The following is a 22,267-nucleotide window of genomic DNA, read 5'->3' on the forward strand; positions in this document are numbered from 1 at the left end:
ATCCCACACACCCCCCTCCCCACACACACATATCCCACACACACACACACACCATTGGCCTTCCCAATGAAGACTGAGTAAAAAAAGAGTTAGGCTTGCACTGCACGGCTACATTGTGGTTAGATCATATTTCAGGTACTGGGGCTTGTTCTGCTCACCACGCCACAGGAAGGATATGTTAATTTTAGAAGGATATGTTAATTTGGATTCAACTGCACAATCTGAATTCCTAAAGTTAAAGTGCAAGGAAAGATTACACAAATGAGGATTGCATGGCCTCAAATTTAGATCTGGGGATAATTTATTTTTAAGTTTTCATCAGGCAAAGGGGAAGTGAGAAGGTAGACGGCAAATTTGATTTCACTACAATATTTACGTATACCAGAATAAGGTGAAATCCCTAAAAGTTCAAGCTTTCAGGAATGAAGGTAGAAAATAATTGTTCATGCAGAAGGTAGTAGAAATTTGGAATACTTTAAATTAATGCTATGTCACTGTTTTTAAAATTTGAAATTGGTATATAAATTTATTTGATAATCAGGAATATAAAATGTGGGAAATGATGTGCTAAAGGAGTCAGGTCACAGATCAGCCATTTTCTCACAGGCTTGCAGAACTAAATGCCCTATTTTCTTTTATGTTTTTAGTTGATGCTTTAAATGTGCTTGAAAGGTACTGCCTTCCCATATTTCTTTAGGGTTTTGGAAATATTGGTTACTTTCCTCATTCCCTAGTTCCTCTTGTCGTCTTCGATTTCAGCTTGGTGCTGTATCCAGTGAGTTATTTCACAGCAACGTGAGGACTCATTTTTCTAAACTTATTTGGAGAAAGGCTGTGGATAATTAAATTTTCTAGGTAATTGAGCAGAAGTTGGATAATGAATGCATCTGTGCATCCACAAAGGTGAGAAAGAAGCCTGCTACTTACCAGTTTATGGCAAGAAGAAAAATTAAAAATAGAACTCATTCTAGATCTGATGAAGTGACACCCAACACTATAAAATAAACTGTATTTCTGCTCATAGCTGTTTATTAATAAGAAATTACCTATATTTGTAAAATGGAAACTTTACATACATTTTTTTTACTAATCCTTTCATGGGCAGCATAGTGGCGTAGGGCAGCACAGTAGGCACAGCTGGTAGAGCTGGTAAGATTTCCTCGGAGTGCTCCGGTTTCCCCCCACATCCCAAAGACGTACGGGTTTGTAGGTTACTTGGCCTCTGTAAATTGCCCCTTATGTGTTGGGAATGAATGTGAAAATGGGATAACATGGAACGAGTGATCGGTTATCGACATGGACTCGGTGTACCGAAGGGCCTGTTTCCATGTTGTATCTCCAAATTAAACCAATTAAAATAAAACTGTTTATAAAAGTGAGTGATAAATGTTTTGCTCTTTTTGCATTACAGAAGTTGTGGAAAAGCTACCTCATTTTGATTGAATTACATCCTATTCTTTTTGAAGAGGAATTTATTTATTTTGTTTATTTTGCCGTTTATAAGTGATTAGGTTAATGTCCTTTCTCAACTAGGCTGGTTTCGTTGGTCTCGATCCTTCCCCAGGACAGATACAGTGACAGATGTGCTGGTGAGTTGGTTGTGTTGGTTCCTAACTGTGTCACCAAAGAGATTGGGTGTCTGGGTAGAGCCTCCAGACTAAACTGTTAAACTCAAGCAAAATGGTAGATCTGGACTGGATCCAAGATTAACTCGCAGTGGTCAGCATTTTGATAACTCTTGAGCTCCATCCATTACATTTTTATTCTTTGTGGGTTATATAAATCATTTCATAATCTGTCGTTGATTAGATCTTGTAATGTTAAGCAGGGTTTTTAATATCTAAAATGGTGTTTGGTCAAACTGAATAAATGCTTTGCATAGTTGGTGTATTTATGTGCTAAAACTTTGCTGCTTGTATGTTAGAAAAGGGTTGTTTCCCTCATCTTATTTAACCTAGATGCTCCACTGCAAACTCCCACTATTCCCACCCGCCCAGCACACACACACACATCCCCCCTTTCTTATTTCCACATTCCCTGGATTAAAATGTTTACCGATAACTATCTGCCCAGCATGGTAAAATCTTTCGATTGTAGGTGTATCACAGAGTTAAATGTAAAGTCCTTTCCCCACCTGATCATATTTACCCTCTTTCTGGATTCTGATTACCCTATTCCATGACGGAGAACATGTGTGATATCTAAAATCACAAAATTAAACACCACATCAAATTTCTGGGGCAAATCGGCCATGGATTTCACTAACAATCCCTTAAGTATTTCCAAAAAAATTATTTGACACATTTTAACTGGCTGTAATTGATATTACAGCCTCCTCTCATGGCCAAAATATGTAACATCATATTTTACTTCGATTTACTCTAGTATTTTCTTCATAATATTTTGGATTGTAAAGAACCTTGCCATATAAACCTTGGATGGTGAAATCTCAAATTCTACTGTTCACAGTTTATGTATTTTTGTTATGTCTTCAAGCCTGTGCATATTCTTTACAAAATAATAATAACTACATTTCAAAATACCTTGCTTATTGCAAAGCCCTTTGCAATGTTGGGAGGATGTGAGAGTAGTACAGTGTTAACGTGCAACCCTTAGACTGAAACCCCTCATGGAATCATCCTCGCTCCTCTCCTGTTTTCCGTCTTGGCAAGTTTATGTTCATAAGTTATAGGAGCAGAATTAGGCCCATAAAATCTACCCCGTTATTCAGTCATGGCTGGTCTATCTTTCCTCCTCAAACCCATTCTCCTGCCTTCTCCCCATAACCCTTTACACCCGTGCTAATCAAGAATCAATCAATCTCCACCTTAAAAATATCCATTGGCTTGACATCCATGGCCTTCTGTGGCAATGAAATCCACAGATTCACCACCCTCTCACTAAAGAAATTCCACTATCTCCTTTCTAAAGATACAACCTTTTATTCTGGGGCTGCAACTTCTGGTCCTAGACTCTCCCACTCGTGGAAACATCCTCTCCACTGCCACGCTGTGGATTTGTGAGGGAATTTATATAACCATAATCTCTAAGTTATGAGGAGGAAAATGCATGAATTAAGAGAAAAATAAATAATTTGCCTTTTCTGTGGCATATTATCACATTTTCAGGACCTCAAACATTTAATGTCTAATTATTACTTAAGTATTACAACAGCTAGTTTGTTGATGATAACCTCCCACAAATATGAAAATTGTCATTTTAAACTTTAAAAAAATTATTGATGGAGGAAGATGTGCTATTCTGGAAGTTTGGAGAATGTCTGATGTCTGTAATACCAAATGAAACTTCACTGTAATTTGTAGAGATATATAATTCCCGCAAAATTTTAAATTTGAACGTACAGTGCCCTCCATAATGTTTGGGCCAAACATTTATATAATTGCCTCTGTACTCCACAATTTGAGATTTGTTATAGAAAAAAAATCGCATGTGGTTAAAGTGCACATTGTCAGATTTTAATAGCCATTTTTATTCATTTTGGTTTCACCATGTAGAAATTACAGCTGGGTTTATACACAGTCCCCCCCATTTCAAGACACCTTAATGTTTGGGACATATGGCGTCACAGGTGTTTGTAATTGCTCAGGTGCGTAATAATTGCCTCCTTAATGCAGGCAGAAGAGAGCTCTCAGCACCGAGTATTTCCTCCAGTCTTTCCACCTTTGGAAACTTTTATTGCTGTTTATCAACATGAGGGCCAAAGTTGTGCCAATGAAAGTCAAATAAGCCATTATGAGACTGAGAAACAAGAATAAAACTAAGAGACATCAGCCAAATCTTAGGCTTACCAAAATCAACTGTTCGGAACATCATTAAGAAGAAAGAAGCACTGGTGAGCTTACTAATCGCAAAAGGGACTGGCAGTCCAAGGAAGACCTCCACAGCTGATGACAGAAGAATACAAATAAAGAAAAATCCCCAAACACCTGTCCGACAGATCAGAAACACTCTTCAGGAGTCAGGTGAGGATTTGTCATTGACCACTGTCCGCAGAAGACTTCATCAACAGAAATACAGAGGCTACACTGCAAGATGCAAACCACTGGTTAGCCACAAAAATAGGATGGCCGGGTTAGTTTGCCAAGAAGTACTTAAAAGAGCAACCACAGTGCTGGAAAAAGGTTTTGTGGACAGATGAGACAAAGATTAACTTATATCAGAGTGATGGCAAGAGCAAAGTATGGAGGAGAGAATGAACTGCTCATTGATGATACAACTGCTGATGGTAGTAGCATAATGAATTCTGAAGTGTATAGACACATCCTATCTGCTCAAGTTCAAACAAATGCCTCAAAACTCATTGGCCGGCGGTTCATTCTACAGCAAGACAATGATCCCAACATACTGCTAAAGCAACAAACACTCAATTCTTGAGTGGCCAAGTCAATCACCCGATCTGAACTCAATTGAGCATGCCTTTTATATGCTGACGAGAAAACTGAAGGGGACTAGCCCCCAAAACAAGCATAAGCTAAAGATGGCTGCAATACATCTGGCAGAACATCACCAGAGAAGACACCCAGCAACTGGTGATGTCCATGAATCGCAGACTTCAAGCAGTCATTGCATGCAAAGGACATGCAACAAAATATTAAACATGACTACTTTAATTTACATGACATTGCTGTGTTCCAAACATTATGGTGCCCCTGAAATGGGGGGACTATGTATAAACACTGCTGTAATTTCTACATGGTGAATCCAAAATGTATAAAAATGGCCTGTATTAAAATCTGACAATGTGCACTTTAACCACATGTGATTTTTTTTCTATTACAAATCTCAAATTGTGGAGTACAGAGGGAAATAATTTAATAAAGGGTCTTTGTCCCAAGCATTATGGAGGGCACTGTATTTAGGGTCTCCATGTACTTGCATGCCCTGTGACACCAGAGGAGCTATCAAAACTCAATATTGAGTTATAGCGTCATACAGTATAGAATTAGATACTTCGGCCCAGCTTGCCCATGCTGACCAAGGTGCCCCATCTACACTAGTCCCACCTGCCCGCGTTTGGCCAATATCTCTCTAAACCTTTCCTATCCATGTAGGTGGAGATATATTCTTGAGATAAATATTCAAAATATGAAATAATTTTCAAATTATGAAGTGTTGTGATTGGAAATAATTTTCAAATTATGAAGTGTTGCGATTAGATCATGGATATTGTTCTGGTAGGATGATGGAGGCATGAGACAGACCCCCTAAAATTCAAAAATTAAGATATTAGGGCAGGATTTTTTAAAGAAATGGTGTTGACTACTGGTGACTTGAGAAATGTCAAATTACTTAAAAGATAAATGAAGATGCAAATTCAAACCAGTAGTAGTCAAAAATAGCATTTATAGCATAAACTTAATGACTGTGTAGTTCACATATTCCCAGTTAGAGCCATGGAGAAACATATATTTGAAGTTGTCAAACAATTGAATGTCAAGGAATCAAGCACACATTGAGTGGAGTAATTGGGGCTTAGTTTGAATGAAGAAAAATGACACAAATTGAATTATAATTTTCTTTGTAAACATAGACGTTGAATCATTTATGAGTGCACTTCCATACCTCAATTTGTCTTCAGGAGAAACATTGGAAAACTTTACATTCCTACAGATCACCATTGATCAATTGTATTCGGTCACCATCATTGCCTCCAATGCTTTTTAGAACAATTACTAAAACGTGACCAGATGATAAGGAAAATATTCATAACTTTAAATTGTGTAGCTACTGTAATTTGGAAAACTGTGTAACTACATTAGTAAAAATGCATCTTTGATCAGAACCATATAGGTAAAGCTTAAAAAATGTGACAGTGGTATCCTGAAGAAGTGGTCAGAAAAGAACTGTTCTGCAAAACTTTCATTAGATTATTCTTTGACTAAAAGTGGAATATGCATTTGAATTAGAATTTCATAACTAATCTAAACAATTGGTTTTTTTTCTCACATTTCATACAGTATAACACATTGTTTAGAATCACTTATGAAAAATAAATGTTGTATGAAACAGATCATAACCAACCCCACATAAATTTACTCTCTTTTTCTCATAGACAAAGTATTGTAACGTTGTTGCTCCCTTTGTTTGATGTGCTTTGATTGTGCGGGTTACTGCACAGCACACTTACTGTGTTGTCAATAAATGAAAAACTGGACAAATTGTCCTTAATGGTTCTTTACATGAGCAAGGATTTTCAAAAGGGTCTTTTATAATTTGGTTACAAGCTTCTCAGGTGCCTGCTAAAAATGCACATTTTTAATTGCAGTAGCTCTTAGAGGACACAAAAAAAAAGTTGCTGGTGGAACCTCAGCAGGTCAAGCAGCATCTGCGGAGGCAAAGGAATGGTTGGCATGTCATGTATGGACCTTCCATGGATGCCACTTGACCTACTGAGTTCTTCCAGTAGTTTGATTTTTACTCCAGATTCCAGCATGTTAAGTCTTTTGTGGCTCTTGGAGAACATACAAGGCACAAACATTGAAGTAAGTGGTGTGACAATGTCATTGATTTTATTTTTCCTTGGAGTATTCACATTTTACTCCATGATGCAGAGCCAGAGTAATTTGGCTGAAATTATGATCTGTGTAAAATGTTCAAGTTATTGATGTTTATTTTCTGATTTCCTCCTTTTTGCAGTTTCCCTCATGTCCATGATCTGCACACGACACTGCGGCTGTTTGGCCTCGGTGTGGTCAGGCATTTTGCTTCGGACCCCGTGATAAACACAACTTGGTGTTGGACGTCATGAGCATAGTAATTCCACTTGGAGTTACCACACCGGATACTTCATACTCTGATATGGCTGCTGGTTCAGAGTGAGTACAATTCAGATCCTGGGGAAGTGGGTGGAGAGGAGGCAGGGAGAAATCACTTAAAGTGGATGACTGAAGTGTTGGGTGATTATGGGGTGTGGTGTAAAGCAATGATCTGTGGTGAGCTCTACAACAATGGTGTATTTTAAATATTTTAAAATGAGTTTATCATGGGCTGTAATGCTACCACCAATGATCCTGCTGCATCTCTATCTTAATTACGTTTATTAATTTATCATCAAATGTCACTTCCCTTCCTCAAACAAACTTTTTCCAGAGAGCATGGATAGGTGACACTCTGTCTGAAGAAGGGCCCAAAACCGAAACATCACCATTAAATGTTCACCAGAGATGCTGCTTGACCCGCTGAGTTACTCCAGCACTTTTTGTTTTGTAAACCCGCATCTGCAGTTTCTTGTATCTATATTTCCCTTTTCACCTTTCTCCTACTGCCAAATCTTTTACCTCCGATTGCTAAAGGGTTTGTAATTTTTATCTGAATGTACCTTTTTGGCTGCGTTAGTAGCTAAACTCTACAAACATGCTCCATGGCTAGGACGTCTTGTAAACTAACGCAACTAATCAGCCAGTATACAGGAAGTAATAATAGTGCAAACCTGCAAAATATTATTCAACTTGTCTCATCAGCGTTCAGTCATGGTCTCACTTCCAGGAGCCGTTTTGCTTGCTTCAGATGCAGGACTTGGCAGCTCCCCAGTCGTAGGAAGTTCAACTGTTCCGCTCCTGCTTCAACCAGGCCAATTGCCTCCACCCAATCTCCCATGTCATCCAAGTGCTCTTGCCTATTCCTTGGCTGCATGCTTCAGTTAATTATATAAATCCTTTCCTCCTGCTCTATTCCTTACCCAACAAATTTACACGATGGCCAATGCTGTCAAAGCTTCTGAATCATTGACAACTTAGATCGATAGTATGTATTTCTTCAAAGCCATTTTAAGTGTAGCTCGATTTATTTTGTGGGCATTTTCTTCCCAAAGGTTGAGGCTGGCAGAGAGAATCGACATGCTGTTCTCTTACAAATGTAGTTTGTTTCTGAACAGCAGAAATTATATGAATGGTCAGTTCCTCATCTTCAGAGAGCACCCACCAAATTTAAAATTCCCATTTTTATTTGGTTAATCATTTTGAACCTCTTGTAAGTGGAAAGTTAATAATCCTATATTAAAATAAATTCATTATTCATAGGGGACTGAGGCTCTGGTGGGATGGAGGAACTGAAGGGAATGCACATTAGTTAGGAAATGGTGTTAGGTAAACTGTTGGGACTGAAGGCAGATAAATCCCCAGGGCCTGATGGTCTGCATCCCAGAGTACTAAGGAGGTGGACCTAGAAATTGTGGATGCACTGGTGATCATTTTTCAATGTTCTATAGACTCTGGATCAGTTCCTGTAGTCTGGAGGGTAGCTAATGTAACTCCACTTTTTAAGAAAAAAGGAAGAGAGAAAACTGGGAATTATAGACCAGTTAGCCCTACATCGGTAGTGGGGAAGATGCTTGAGTCGATTATTAAAGATGTAATAGCAGCGCATTTGGAAAACAGTGACAGGATCGGTCATAGTCAGAATGGATTTATGAAGGGGAAATCATGCTTGACTAATCTTCTGGAATTTTTTGAGGATGTAACAAGTAGAATGGATAAGGGAGAGCCAATGGATGTGGTGTATCTGGATTTTCAAAAAGCCTTTGACAAGGTCCCACTCAAGAGATTAGTGTGCAAAATTAGAGCACATGGTATTGGGGGTAGGGTATTGACATGGATAGAGGACTGGTTGGCAGACAGGAAGCAAAGAGTAGGAATTATGGGCCCTTTTCAGAATGGCAGGCAGTGACTAGTGGTGTGCCACAAGGCTCAGTGCTGGGGCCCCAGTTATTTGCAATATATATAAACGATTTAGACGAGGGAATTAAATGTAGCATCTCCAACTTTGCAGATAACACAAAGCTGGGTGGTAGTATGAGCTGCGAGGAGGATGCTATGAGGCTGCAGGGTGACTTGGATAGGTTGGGTGAGTGGGCTGATGCATGGCAGATGCAGTATAATGTGGATAAATGTGAGGTTATCCACTTTGGTGGCAAGAACAGGAAGGCAGATTATTTTCTGAATGGTGTCAGATTAGGAAAAGGGGAGGTGCAACGAGACCTGGGTGTGCTTGTGCACCAGTCACTGCAAGTAAGCATACAGGTACAGCAGGCAGCGGAGAAAGCTAATGGCATATTGGCCTTCATTGCGAGAGGATTTGAGTTTTGGAGCAAGGAGGTCCTATTGCAGTTGTACAGGGCCATGGTGACATTGCGCCTGGAGTATTGTGTGCAATTTTGTTCTCCTAATTTGAGGAAGGACATTATTACTATTGAGGGAGTGCAGCGTAAGTTCACCAGGTTAATTCCCAGGATGGTGGGTCTGACTTATGATGAAAGAATGGGTCGACTGAGCTTGTAATCATTGGAATTTAGAAGGAGAAGAGGGGATCTTTTAGAAACATATAAAATTGTTAAGGGATTGGACAGGCTAGATGCAGGAATAATGTTCCTGATGTTGGGGGAGTCCTGAACCAGGGGTCCCAGTTTAAGAATACAGGGTAGGCCATTTAGGACTGAGATGAGGAAAAACTTGTTCACCCAGAGAGTTGTGAATCTGGAATTCTCTGCCACAGATAGCAGTGGAGGCCAATTCACTGGATGTGTTCAAGAGAGAGTTAGATTTAGCTCTTTGGGCTAAAGGAATCAAGGGATATGCAGAAAAAGCAGGAACAGGGTACTGATTTTGGATGATCAGCCATGATCATATTGAATGGCGGTGCTGGCTCGAAGGGCTGAATAGCCTACTCCTGCACCTATTTTCTATGTTTCTATGCTGCTTGAGATGGAAGAAGTCACGTGTGCCACTGCTGAAGTCTGAGTTTCCTTCTAGTGAGGTTTAATATAGTTAACCCTATGGCCGGTACATTCTGCTGTCTTGACGGTGGTGCACCCTGTACCTACAACATAGGCATTTTATCCCCTGTTATTAATAGTCCTATTCAAATGTGTAATCTTGCTGCCTACTCTTAAACTCTAAAGAAGGGAATGAGTTCCAATTGCAGGATCATGTTTCAACTGAGGGGTGTACTGTAAACAGGAATTAGTACTAAATTTAGATTAATTACTGTAATGCATGGGCTCAGACCAGATTGGCATAGGATATACAGTTACAGTATTCAGTAGTATATGTGTTGTGTTCATATTGTGAAAGGTTTATTTGCATAAAATGTGTCTGTGTCAAATACAAAAAAAAAGCATATTTATATTAATTAAACTTATGACTCCACTGTTCAGTGATATGCACCAAATAAACTCAAATTATTGTTTGAAATTTTTAATTTGGGGTATTAAGCAAACTGAAACAGTAAAGGGCACACTGGTGGAATAACTCAACGTGTCAAGGAGGAATCTCTGGAGAACATGGATAGGTGATGTTTCGGGTCAGGACCCTTCTTCAGTATGATTGTGTGGGGGAAGGGGGGAGGGAGAAAAGAAGAGAGGAAAGGCAGGACAAAGTGGTTTATATGCAGGTGGTTGGAACAAAGGCCAGAGATTAAAACAGGTGTGAGGAGTAAGCGACCCATTACAGTATTCTGTCAATCAACAATTTGGTGCAAATGAAAACCATTGGCAAAACCTCTTGAGTATAAACAGGTAAAACCTGTTATTTGGAGAGGAGAACTCAGAACATTAAAAGTACAGCACAGCAACAAGCCCTTCAACCCACTTTGAATGCACCGAATATGATGCCAAGTTATACTAATCGCCTCTACCTGCACATGATCTATATCCCTCCATTCCCTGCATGCCCATGTTTCTGTCCAAAAGTCTCTTAAATCCCACTATTGGATGTGGCTTTGACTTAGTATTTGACTTTAATGTTTGTGCAACCTCACAGGAAAATATTCTCTTTTATATTTGAACATACCTCACTTTGCTTCCTCACCTTTCCCCGCCACTTTTACAAGTTCAGTTTGTGAGAGAGATGCAGATCTATGCAGTCAGTTGGCTGTGATCGTAAGCAGAATGCAGGGGGAAATTAGCATGATTGCGGACAATGTGAGGGAAAACATGGACCTGAAACTAGATTTTGAATCTTTACCTGCTGCAAGGTAATGAAATTAATGATAAATGAATTTCCAAATTTGAGGAAGGATATTCTTGCTATTGAGGGCGTGCAGCGTAGGTTCACTAGGTTAATTCCCGGAATGGCGGGACTGTCGTATGTTGAAAGGCTGGAGCAATTAGGCTTGTATACACTGGAATTTAGAAGGATGAGGGGGGGGATCTTATTGAAACATATAAGATAATTAGGGGATTGGACACATTAGAGGCAGGAAACATGTTCCCAATGTTGCGGGAGTCCAGAACAAGGGGCCACAGTTTAAGAATAAGGGGTAGGCCATTTAGAACGGAGATGAGGAAGAACTTTTTCAGTCAGAGAGTGGTGAAGGTGTGGAATTCTCTGCCTCAGAAGGCAGTGGAGGCCAGTTCGTTGGATGCTTTCAAGAGAGAGCTGGATAGGGCTCTTAATGATAGCGGAGTGAGGGGGTATGGGGAGAAGGCAGGAACGGGGTACTGATTGAGAGTGATCAGCCATGATCGCATTGAATGGCGGTGCTGGCTCGAAGGGCTGAATGGCCTACTCCTGCACCTATTGTCTATTGTCTATTGAATGCAGAATCTCGACATAAAACAAATTAAGGAAACTCAACCTGAAATGAAATTTCATTCCTATTGACAAAAATTAGATATTTACATTTTGTGGATTTCGCCGTGTTATTCAGAATGCATAACAATTTGGAGCAACATTTGGTACACAGTGCAGACCTTTAATGGTGTTTTGTCAAATTTGAAAATGGTTGTGAACAAATTTACTCCAGTGGTCTGGAGCGACTTGTCATTTAAATCTTCTGCTCCATTGGGATGCCACCTACATTTCCTTTCAGTGCTTCCCTCGAGTCATTCCTTCCCCTTGTGTTCCTTGCTCTGAAGGGCATGTCCAGTTGCTCTGCCCACCTCACATCCTTGTTACTGTACCTGCGCATTAACTTCCTGCATATCATGAAGCTGAACACTGAAGTTGATTAGTTTCCCACCATTTAAAAGATACAATTTTTCTATTCTTATCAGCAAAGTGAATAATGTTTTACCAATGCTGTATTATTCATTCACCCACTCTCTAATTTTGGATTCTGCCGTTACGGAGAAAGAAATAATCATGCACAGTTTGGCAAAGACCCGGGGGAATTACTGACTCATTAAAGCAAGCGAGCAGGCGTCTGAGAGAGCTTGGTGGCACATAGTTACCTATAGTTCCAGCATTCAATTTATGCTCTATATTATAAACTTGTTAGGTTATAGAGATTAGAAAACAGAAATGGAGCATTCAGCCCAATTACTGTTCGTTGTATTTATGCATCAGATAAACCTCCTTCCACTGATTGCTTAATTCATTTCTATTCCTTTCTCTTGCTTATTTTATCAGCATGCTTTAAGCAAGTCCCTTTTTTTTAACATTTACAAGTTTCCCATTCTGATCTCTCTTGGAATAAGGAGTTTTTCTTGGGTGTCTTTTTTGACTTATTAATGACCAATTTATCCAGGTTTATAAGCCCTAGTTTTGTCTTCCTCCACAAGTTAAAATATCCTCTATATGTCAATACTATAAAATCCCTTTAGCAGCATTAAAATGGTAGGATTAGGCAAAAAGGGAAACATTTGTCAGACTCTGAGAAAGAATACCCCAGGAAGCTTGGAAGAGTATTGAAAGTGTTGGTAGTGCAATTGAAAGGAAAGCAAAGAAAGGGTAGGAGAGCTGCCTTGGGAAGATTAGGGTGATTGATGGGCTCCCAATTAAGCAAAGGCGGCTTTGTACTGGATGGTGTTGAGCTTCTCGAGAGTTCTTGGTGCTGCACCTGTCCTGGCAAGTAGAGAAGTGGAGCATTTCACAGGTCACTGATAGTAGGCGAGTAGCAAAGTGTACAATTATGAAATTCCTCTTGAGAAAGGAATTACTGCATGAAACGAGTTTTTTTCACTGAAGCTGTTAGGCTAAAGTTAAAGGCAATCTAGAAGAAATGTAATTCAATCATTCATTCACCATTCTACTCATGCAGCTCTATGCTGCCTGGTTTACCTGGCAGCCGTGAGAGAACTTGAATTGCGTGACAATGTTCTCCTCAATACACATCCCTCAATGCGATGTTACAAGCTGAAAAAGTTTAATTGTACAAACCTTTTATCATTTCATCCTTTTGCCACCCGTCCTGAAAATGAATTTCATGCCTGTAAGAAAGGTTTTCATGTTTTGCTTTGATGTTGACCTCTATTCTTCATTAGTCAATAGTCAATAGTCAATTTATTTGTCACATACACATATATGTGCAGTGAAATGAAAGATTATCCACAGTCCAACAATAAGACCAATAAAAATAAGCAATAAAAATATGCAATAACACACAATCATAAACCAACTCCAAACAAAAAGAAACATCCATCACAGTGAGTCTCCTCCAGTCACATCCTCACTGTGATGGAAGGCCAGAATATCTTTTCTCGCAATACATTGGGGTTGAGTTTTGTATTTGGATTTTGAGAGGTTTTTTTTGCATCCATTCACTATACTTGAGCAGTAATGTGCTTAAAAATTATTGAAGCATAATCAGGCATGTTTCCATCCCATATGGGTGTTATTACAGTATTTTCATCTTTTGTCAACCTTGAATTTTGTGGCTGTATTTCACGAGATCTACCTTGGGTATGTGCTGGATCTTTATGTCAAAGAAAGAGTCTCAATTATATTCTCATTGCTCTTTTGATATCTGAAGTTCTATATATTTCTTCACGTCACACTCCTCTCGTATCAGCACAGGAGTTTCAGTTAACTCCAGCATGTGGTAACCTTGTGATGGAAGGAATTTAGGTTGAACCAGAAAATGAAGTTTATTTAAAGAACACTAGGTTTCTTTTTGAAACTCTTCAATAAAACGATACTTTCATCAAACATACCTTTGAACAGCACAGAAGCAGGCCTTATGGCTAACAATCAAAGCCAACCTTGGTAAATGTACAAAAATGTTTCAATTCTTATTGTGTGGAGGTGAATGACACAGCACAGATGTTTTGTCATTCGAATGAGAATTCTGTACTGATCATCCTCAAGCAAGGGCTTGATTTTGCCAGCAAGTATATTTATATCCTTTTGCAAATTATTTGGATCATGGGCTGTTTTTGCTATTTTTTCAAATGATGATTTTCTATGTCCACCATATGTTCTTGTATTTTTCTGAAAAGGTATAAATCTCTCTGAAAGAGTTCTTCTGTTCATTTTTCATTCTCCGGATATTCATTCCAAAACACAAGCGCCATGTGCCGATGCCTCATTGAAGTCGGCCGTACAGCCAGAACACCTGTGGAAAACATCTTCTAACTGCCGCGATGAAGAAGAAATTATACCAACGGGCCTTAGAATATAAAGACTGGGTCACGTGAGGACTGGAGAAAGGTGTAATTCGGTGACGAAAGCCATTCCCTGGTTCAGGGCCAACGCAGCCCCATGTTTGGAGAGTCGATGAGAGATGCCATATCGACCAGTTTATCAAACATCCTGACACGATGACAGCTGGACTAAATCAACTGGTCAGGCAGCATCTCTGCCGAACGTGGACTGGTGACCTTTCGGGGTCAGGACCCTTCAAATTCCTGAAAAGAAGATATTCTGGGGTTGTTTCAGCTACTGTTGTGTTGATTTGCTGCACCCAGTTGATGGATGATGACATTGCCGCAATATGGCGAAGTGTTGCAGAGACGAGTAGTGCCAGAGATAGTGAAGACTTTTCCAGAGCTGGGATATTCCAACAAGACCTTGCATCAGCCACACATCAAAAATGGTGACCCAATTTGTGCAGCAGAAGGGGATACGTGTCTTGGACTGGCCTGATAACTTGCCTGACCAGAATCGGATTGCGAATTTGTAGTCGTTTATCAAGGAGAGACTACAAGGAAAGGACTGTTCCATGAGACAGAAGTTCATTGAGGCCATAATTCAGCTGTGGTATTGAGATGAAAATCACCGGAAACTCTCAGAATTTGATCGATTCCATGCCAAATCGTGTCAAAGTCTTGATAAAAACCATGGTGGACATATGATGTACTAAAGACGTAATGGTGCGGTGATAATGAATAAAAGGTAGCAATGCAACGTGTATATTGGCGTGTTATATGCTTGATTCAATTAATTTGCACAAGGATATATATGAAGCCAAAATCTTTAGCAAGCTGAAAATTAATTAATCTTTAACTGTAATTTGTTTAGATGGAATATGTAGTGTTTTGCAGAATAAATTATCTTTGCATTTGGCGTGTGTGATAATGAAGTTTGCGTGTATCTCAACTGGTGTCTATCCGTTTCTGTGGTGAGCATTTATCTTTTGACAAATCCATTGTGCAGACACCCTGAAAGTTGTTACGAAGCAATTTGGCTGGATAAAACCTAGATATCCCTGCTTACACTGTTCATACAAACAAGTCTTTCAACTAAAACAATTAGCTATGAGGTTTTTAAAGTGATTGGGTATCTTGTGACTGGAACAACTTACTTTCTATCTTCTCGCCATTACAAAAAATGGCTCAATTTAACATTTTGTGGTGACGTTATGGTACTTGTGACCTTTTTTAACAGGGCTGAATCAAATGCTGCAATATTCTATCCATGCGGGGCATGTTAACAACTAAACCTTTTAGATTATTTTGCTAATGGAATCAGAATTTCAAAGGATGTTGGTAATAGTAATGGATAACGCTCCTTGTGAATTTTCATTAAATATTAACCATTCATAGAACTGGTAAAGGTTGAGAGGCAGCTTGAAAGATTTGAGGGAGATAAGGCATGCATCATCAAGTTCCTAACTGATAATTTAAGGCATTAGTAACTTTGTGACTTTGGTTGAGGAATAACTATCGTCCAAGACATGACTGCTCTGCTTTTCGCAAGAGCCTTCCCATCTTTGATGCCAGCCTGAGAAAAAAACCTTTCTACATCATTCTCATCTGAAATACTGCTCTTCTTATTTTAAATATGTACTTTGGAAGGTGTGTGTACATGATGGGCTTGTGGGGTAGGTGGGAAGGGGAAAGAAACTGGTTGATAGGGGCTGGGGATCTGGGTTATTGCAAAGAAGGGAGTGTGAGAACAACTGGGTGGATCAGAAGATCAGCAAAAGCAGGTTACCTGAATTCAGAGAAGATGATATTCGTGCCATTGGATTGTAGACTACTCGGGCAGAATATGAAGTGTTGTTCCTCCAGTTTGCTTAGAATTAATTATTTTAATTGAACACACTTGGAAATAAATTCGTTTCACCTGGAAGAATGTGTTGATAACTTTATGCCTCTCTCATTCATGATTTATTAGATGTTTTCACGTCAAGCTTCCCTGACTTAGGTTACCAGATTACTTGCTGCCATCTACTGGTGGTCCATAATGTATCATGCAATTGAATGACCCAGAGAAACAAGGAAAGGTTGGCTTACAAAAAAAGGACACAAAGTGTTGGTGTAGCTCAGAAGGGTGGGTGGAAGGAGGTTTAATAGTCACTTTTCAAAAGGGGATATATTTTAAAAGGAAAAGAAAATGCAAGTTTATTAGGAAAGAGGAAAGGGACAGATTCTGAGATGAATACCTCTGTCAGAAAGCCAACATGGTGGGTCAAACATTGCTCCTTTTATGACTTCTACCATTACATAGGAATTGAGAAGAAAGTCATTACCCAGCAAGTGATATAAAAGCACATGTATCTTGGAGAGCGATTGAAGTCAATAATAAAGATGCATCTAAGGAGAGGCTGAGGTGCAGGAAGATACAGGGAAAAAGGAAATAAAGGGTTTACGTTGGGTGAAAGGAAAGACTTTGCTCTGCAGAACTTAAACTAAGTGAGGCAGTACCTTGGTTTTATGCGATCAAGGCGAGCTTGGAGACTTTTCAAGCAAAAGGAAATAAAAAAGCATTTTTCTCAAATTTGAAATGTTTCCTGTGGAATTGCAAGCCTGGCATCTAGGAAACCACAGGCAAATGGAGAAGTAAGGAGTAGGGTGGGGGGTGGTAGGAGGGTCTGGCTCACACCAGTGTGGCATTTTAGACTGTGCTTGTGAGAAATAAATTGTCCTTGGTGTGTCGGATAGTGCTAGTATACGATCGCTGGTTGGCGCTGACTCGGTGGGCCGAAAGGCCTGTTTCTGTGCTGTATCTCTAAAGTAAGGTAACCCTCCCTTTGCCAGAGAGTCCCATAAAGACATTAATTAAACTGTTGCATTGGCCTGAACTTGGAAAGTAGTGGTTCTGTAATGTTGCATGCTTCCTTGTTTTATATATATATATCTATTCATTATGCTAAAGGCAGATATTTTCCACATTGATAATGATTCTGTAGCAGTAAGGCTGTGAACACTTCAATACTGTGCATATTGCACAAGCAGGACTGCGAACAATGGTTGAAACTCCAATGAGTAATAGAATGGAAATGGTATGAGGCAATTTTAGTGATGGAAAAGATATTGTGTCCAAACTTCAGTTTAAGTTTCTTGTGTAAAAGTCGGAGAGCAGTTGGGTTTAGAATTTAAGACATTGATCATAAGATCACAAGACAGACACAAAATGCTGGAGTAACTCAGCAGGTCAGGCAGCATCTCTGGAGAGAAGGAATGGGTGACGTGTCAGGTTGAGACCCTGCTTCAGACTGCCCCGCTAAGTTACTCCAGCGTTTTGTATCTATATTCGGTTTAAACCAGAATCTGCAGTTCCTTCCTGCACATAAGAACACAAGACATTAGAGCAGAATTAGGCCATTCGGCCCATCAAGTCTGCTCTGCTATTCGATCGTGGCTAATCTATTTTTCCCGCTCAACCCTATTCTGCCTTCTCCCTGTAACCTTTGACACCCTTACTAATCAAGAAGCTATAATTTTGATAAAGAGTTTGGAACTGGTTGGTAAGATTTGGAAGATTTGATGTTTCTCGTGGAGGTTGAATAAATGGCTTCAGCTTTAACCAGTCCCCCTCCTCTTGGACTCCCCCGGATGGGTCTCTAGCCTCTTTAGACCTTTTTATTTCCAACTGCCGGCGGGACATCAACCATCTTAAAAAAGAAGGGTGGCCCATTCCTTCTCTCCAGAGATGCTGCCTGTCCCGTTACTCCAGCATTTTGGGTCTCCCTTTAAACCAGTATCTGCAGTTCTTTCCTACCCGGCTTCAGCTTTAAGTTGAGTGGAAAAATGTCTTGCTCACCCAGTAGTGTGTGTTGGACAGTCGCTGTGACAGATTAGTGGCAGGGGAGTAATTAGCAGATGCGATGGTCAGGTGGAGTTGGAATCTAACTGTCCAGACTATGCTGGTAAGTGCTTGAGTCCCGAACATTTACCTATTTAGACATCAGCAGTCTGGTGTCTTTCATGCACATCAATTCATTACACCAGTCCCTTCTGCTGCTTGTTTTGATGTGGCACTAAGTCATGTACGTTAATCTTGCTGAGATTCCCCCAGCTTTTACTCTGCAGAGTTGAACAGTTGGAATGCAAATAAGAAATAATGTTAAATTATTCATAAGCCATTGGGTGCTTTTAAATTTTTTTTAATATTGTAAAGCCATGCATGTCATTTTTTATATATCTGAATGTCAGAAACATTGACCTTTGCAAAACCCATTAGCTTTTACTGCCAGCAGAATTTTAAGGGGCACTTTGAGGTGCTGCCTCAGTGCACTGCTGAAGGTCCTACTGCTACTTAGGCCACAGCCATGGATTCTAGGACACTCTGAGCCTGCCGCATTTGGACAGGGTTGGGACTGTGCGTGTGGGGGATGGTGGTGATGTTGGGGCCGCAGCAGAATGCAGGAAACATGATGATGATCTCGGCATATTCATCTATGAGGTCCTGAAGTGGCAGCTTCTGAAAATTGCATATCTGCACAGCCTAATCTTAAAATAGGCCACTACCCCTGCATGTACTGACACCAAAGTGTTGTGGTGGGTGACAGGCTGCAAGGTGAAGAAACCTTAATTGAAATAGGATATTGTGCTCAGTATGGAAAAGGGGGCATTTCTTTGTAATGTTATTGCCCTCTGGTGGTGTGATATAGAAATTGTTTTGGAAATCAATGAAAACTTTCTTATTTTATCATATCACTGTTCTTGCTGTACACCATGCAGCAGAGGGAAATAATGTGTTATTTTGTGCATCTTTTAATAATTGACCATTGTCATTCTGTGCTCTATAATCAATGAAATTCAATGCCTTTTCATAATTTTATGTAACTCCAGAAACAAATTACAGACATAAAATACTTTTAAATGTAGGCCCCATTGTAATATTCTGGCTCTGGTCTCCAACTTGTGTGCAGTCAAGTCCAGATCATATTTTTAAATTCTAATACTTTGATAAATATTGGCCTGGACTGGTTTGAGTGGTGCCATGGCTTTCACCAAACTAAACTAATATATTACCCCTAAAGATAGACACAAAGTGCTGGAGTAACTCAGTGGGTCAGGCAGCATCTCTGGAGAAAAAGGATCGGTAACGTTTCGGGTCAGGACCCTTCTCCAGACTGAAGCCCGAAAATGTCACCTGTCTTTTTTCTCGATAGATGGTGCATGTTAATCAGTTGTTGTGGCAGAGGACTAATTGATAGATGTGATGGTCAGGTAGAGTTGGATATCATTGGTATATGTGTGAAATCTAGTTGCCCAGACCATGCTGATAAGTACTTGATTCCCAAACATTTGCCTGTTTAAACATCATCAGCCTGGGGTCTTTCACGCACATCAAATCATTATACTCGTCCCTTCTGCTGCCCGTTTTGATGTGGTGCCAAATCATGTAGATGAATCTTGCTGAGATTTCCCCAGCATTTACTTCATTTTATGTTATCCCATTTTTTCGTGTCAGTGCAAAGATGACAGTTCCAATAACATAACGCTCCCTCGACACTACATTATGATATTAGGCTAGAGTGCATGGCTGTCTGATATTTTAACCCAGAAACAAGGTGCTCATACTGAATCAAGGCTAAAAAAGTTGCACACTAGTGTGTCTTTGCAGGAAGATAGACACAAACTGCTGGAGTAACTCAGCGGGTCAGGCAGCATCTCTGGAGAAAAGGAATAGGTGACGTTTCGGGCCGAGTCCCTTGGTACAGCTTATTACTAAAAGGAAGAAGAGAACATTTTATTTGATTTCTGAAAGATCCACGAGTCAGTAAACAAAACAGAACTTTAAAGCTACATGAGTAAAACTAGAGAACTAATTTTGTTTTGGCTTTGGTTTCATTTTTTTTAGCCCAGAGTCACTGGAAGCTAGCGCTGCGGTTGCTGAGAAGAACAGCTACGCAAATCACAACTATGGAAGTGCACAACATCATGGATACCGAGGTCTGCCATATGCAGTGAGTAATCAAGCCCTGTTTCACCAGCAACTATGCTTTTTTTTTGTTTTTTTTTTTTGAAAAGCATATGTACAGATAGAAATAAGAAAAAACACATTTGTTACAAAGTTCTTACATAGCTTCAATTTTAAATTTTTGAAGAGAGAAAGTAAAAATAAAAATAAAAAACTATAAACTTGGGGAGAGAGAGTAAGAGGGTTAAAAAAAAAAGGGATCTAACAATAAAAATTAAAGGGAGTAGATCCGGGAGACAATAACCACAGTTGTACATCCAACCCCTAACTCAAGTTTCAACTTTTAATTTAAATTTTTTATTTTAGTCCTGTGCCAAACCCATTTACTTTTCTAAAAATTCAATAAATGGAGACCATATTTTTTAAAAACAACTCAGGTTTGTCGATTAAGGCAAACCTTATTTTTTCCAAATGCAGGGTCTCTGTCATTTCCGTAGTCCACATTTTAATTGTGGGGGTTATTGGTTTTTTCCAAAATTTAAGTATTAATTTTTTCGCAGTTATTAGACTGTAATCAAGAAAATGTACCTGACTTACTGTAAAATTTGTAGTATGTTCTGATAATCCTAATATAATTAATTTTGGGTCCATATCTAATTTTTTATTAATAACTTTAGAAACTATTTTAAAAATCTCCAACCAGAAGTTTTGCATTTTTATACAAGTTACGAAAATATGAGTTAAATTAGCTTCTTGAAATTGACATTTATCACAAATAGGAGAGATACTAGGAAAAATCCTATTTAATTTCGTCTTCGAATAATGTAATCTATGTATTATTTTAAATTGTATTAAGGAATGTCTAGTATTCAATGAACATTGATGTATATGTTGTAAGCTTTCATCCCATATTGATTCAATTCGTCCTCCCATGCTCGTCTATAATATTCTGATGACGGAATGTCAGTGTCAAGGAGAGTATTGTAAATAAAGGATATTAATTTATTTGAATTATAATGTCGATTCAGGCATACATCAAGTGTTTCTGGACCTCTAAACTTATATTCTTGCATGTGTGATTTTACATAATCTCTAAGTTGTAAATATCTAAAATAATTATTAACATGTAATCCGTACTTCTGCTGTAAATCCTGAAAAGAAAGAAAAGTTCCCTTATGATAAAGATCTCCCACCCTTTTAATTCCATAACTTTTCCATTGAGCAAAGCCTCTATCTAAGACAGACGGTTTAAAAGAGGGATTATTCGCAATAGGAAGGAAAACAGATAATTTACTCAATTTTAACGTAAGCTTTAATTGTTTCCAGGTACGGATAACACTGTGTATAATGGGATTACCTCCATATGTTTTTTTATTTAAATTTATTGGAGCTAAGAGGATCGCACCAATATCGAATGGTAAACAATCCTCTTTCTCCATCTTTAACCAATCCGGTTGTTGATCAGAATCATCCAACCAGCAGGTTATATTTTTAATATTAACCGCCCAATAATAAAATAAAAAATTAGGTAAAGCAATTCCTCCATTAATTTTAGACTTACATAGATGTCTTTTATTTATTCTATGAGTCTTGTAGTCCCAAATAAAATTAGTAGCTGTGGAAGAAAGATCATCTTTATAGCATTACTACGACCAACTAATGATATAGGAAGTGTTTTCCAAAATTGGATATTTCTGTGTAATTTAGTGAGTAAAGGAGGAAAATTTAATTTAAATAAAGAAGTATATTTCCTAGTCACGTAAATTCCAAGATATTTAAACTTTTCATAGGCAATTTTAAAAGGAAATTGTTGAAGTATGGCCGGCTTATGCTCCATTATTGGCATAATTTCACTTTTATACCAGTTAATTCTATAACCTGAAAATGAACCAAATTGAGTTATGAGATTTAATAAATTCGGAATGCTAATTTCTGGCTTTGTAATATATATTAATACATCATCCGCATATAAAGAAATTTTATTGGTTGTATGTTTAGTG

At 38.9% G+C, this 22,267-nt stretch overlaps 1 protein-coding gene across 9 annotated transcripts in view; it reads left to right on the forward strand.

Moving 5' to 3' along the window:
• Window positions 1–22,267, forward strand: part of setd5 (SET domain containing 5) — a 142,319-nt gene that overhangs the window by 50,029 nt on the left and 70,023 nt on the right. For 5 of the 9 annotated variants that reach the window (XM_078414114.1, XM_078414120.1, XM_078414122.1 and 2 more), the window contains exons 2-4: window positions 1,534–1,589; window positions 6,658–6,836; window positions 20,208–20,313. In XM_078414114.1, coding sequence (XP_078270240.1) covers window positions 6,766–6,836; window positions 20,208–20,313 — 177 coding nt within the window. In that variant the 5' untranslated portion in view covers window positions 1,534–1,589; window positions 6,658–6,765. Of the gene's footprint in view, window positions 1–1,533; window positions 1,590–6,657; window positions 6,837–14,577; window positions 15,069–20,207; window positions 20,314–22,267 lie in introns of those variants that run through there. The other 4 variants (XM_078414116.1, XM_078414118.1, XM_078414119.1 and 1 more) reach the window with 2 other exon arrangements.

Source organism: Rhinoraja longicauda, chromosome 17 (assembly GCF_053455715.1).
Source record: "Rhinoraja longicauda isolate Sanriku21f chromosome 17, sRhiLon1.1, whole genome shotgun sequence".
Lineage (NCBI taxonomy): Eukaryota > Metazoa > Chordata > Chondrichthyes > Rajiformes > Arhynchobatidae > Rhinoraja > Rhinoraja longicauda.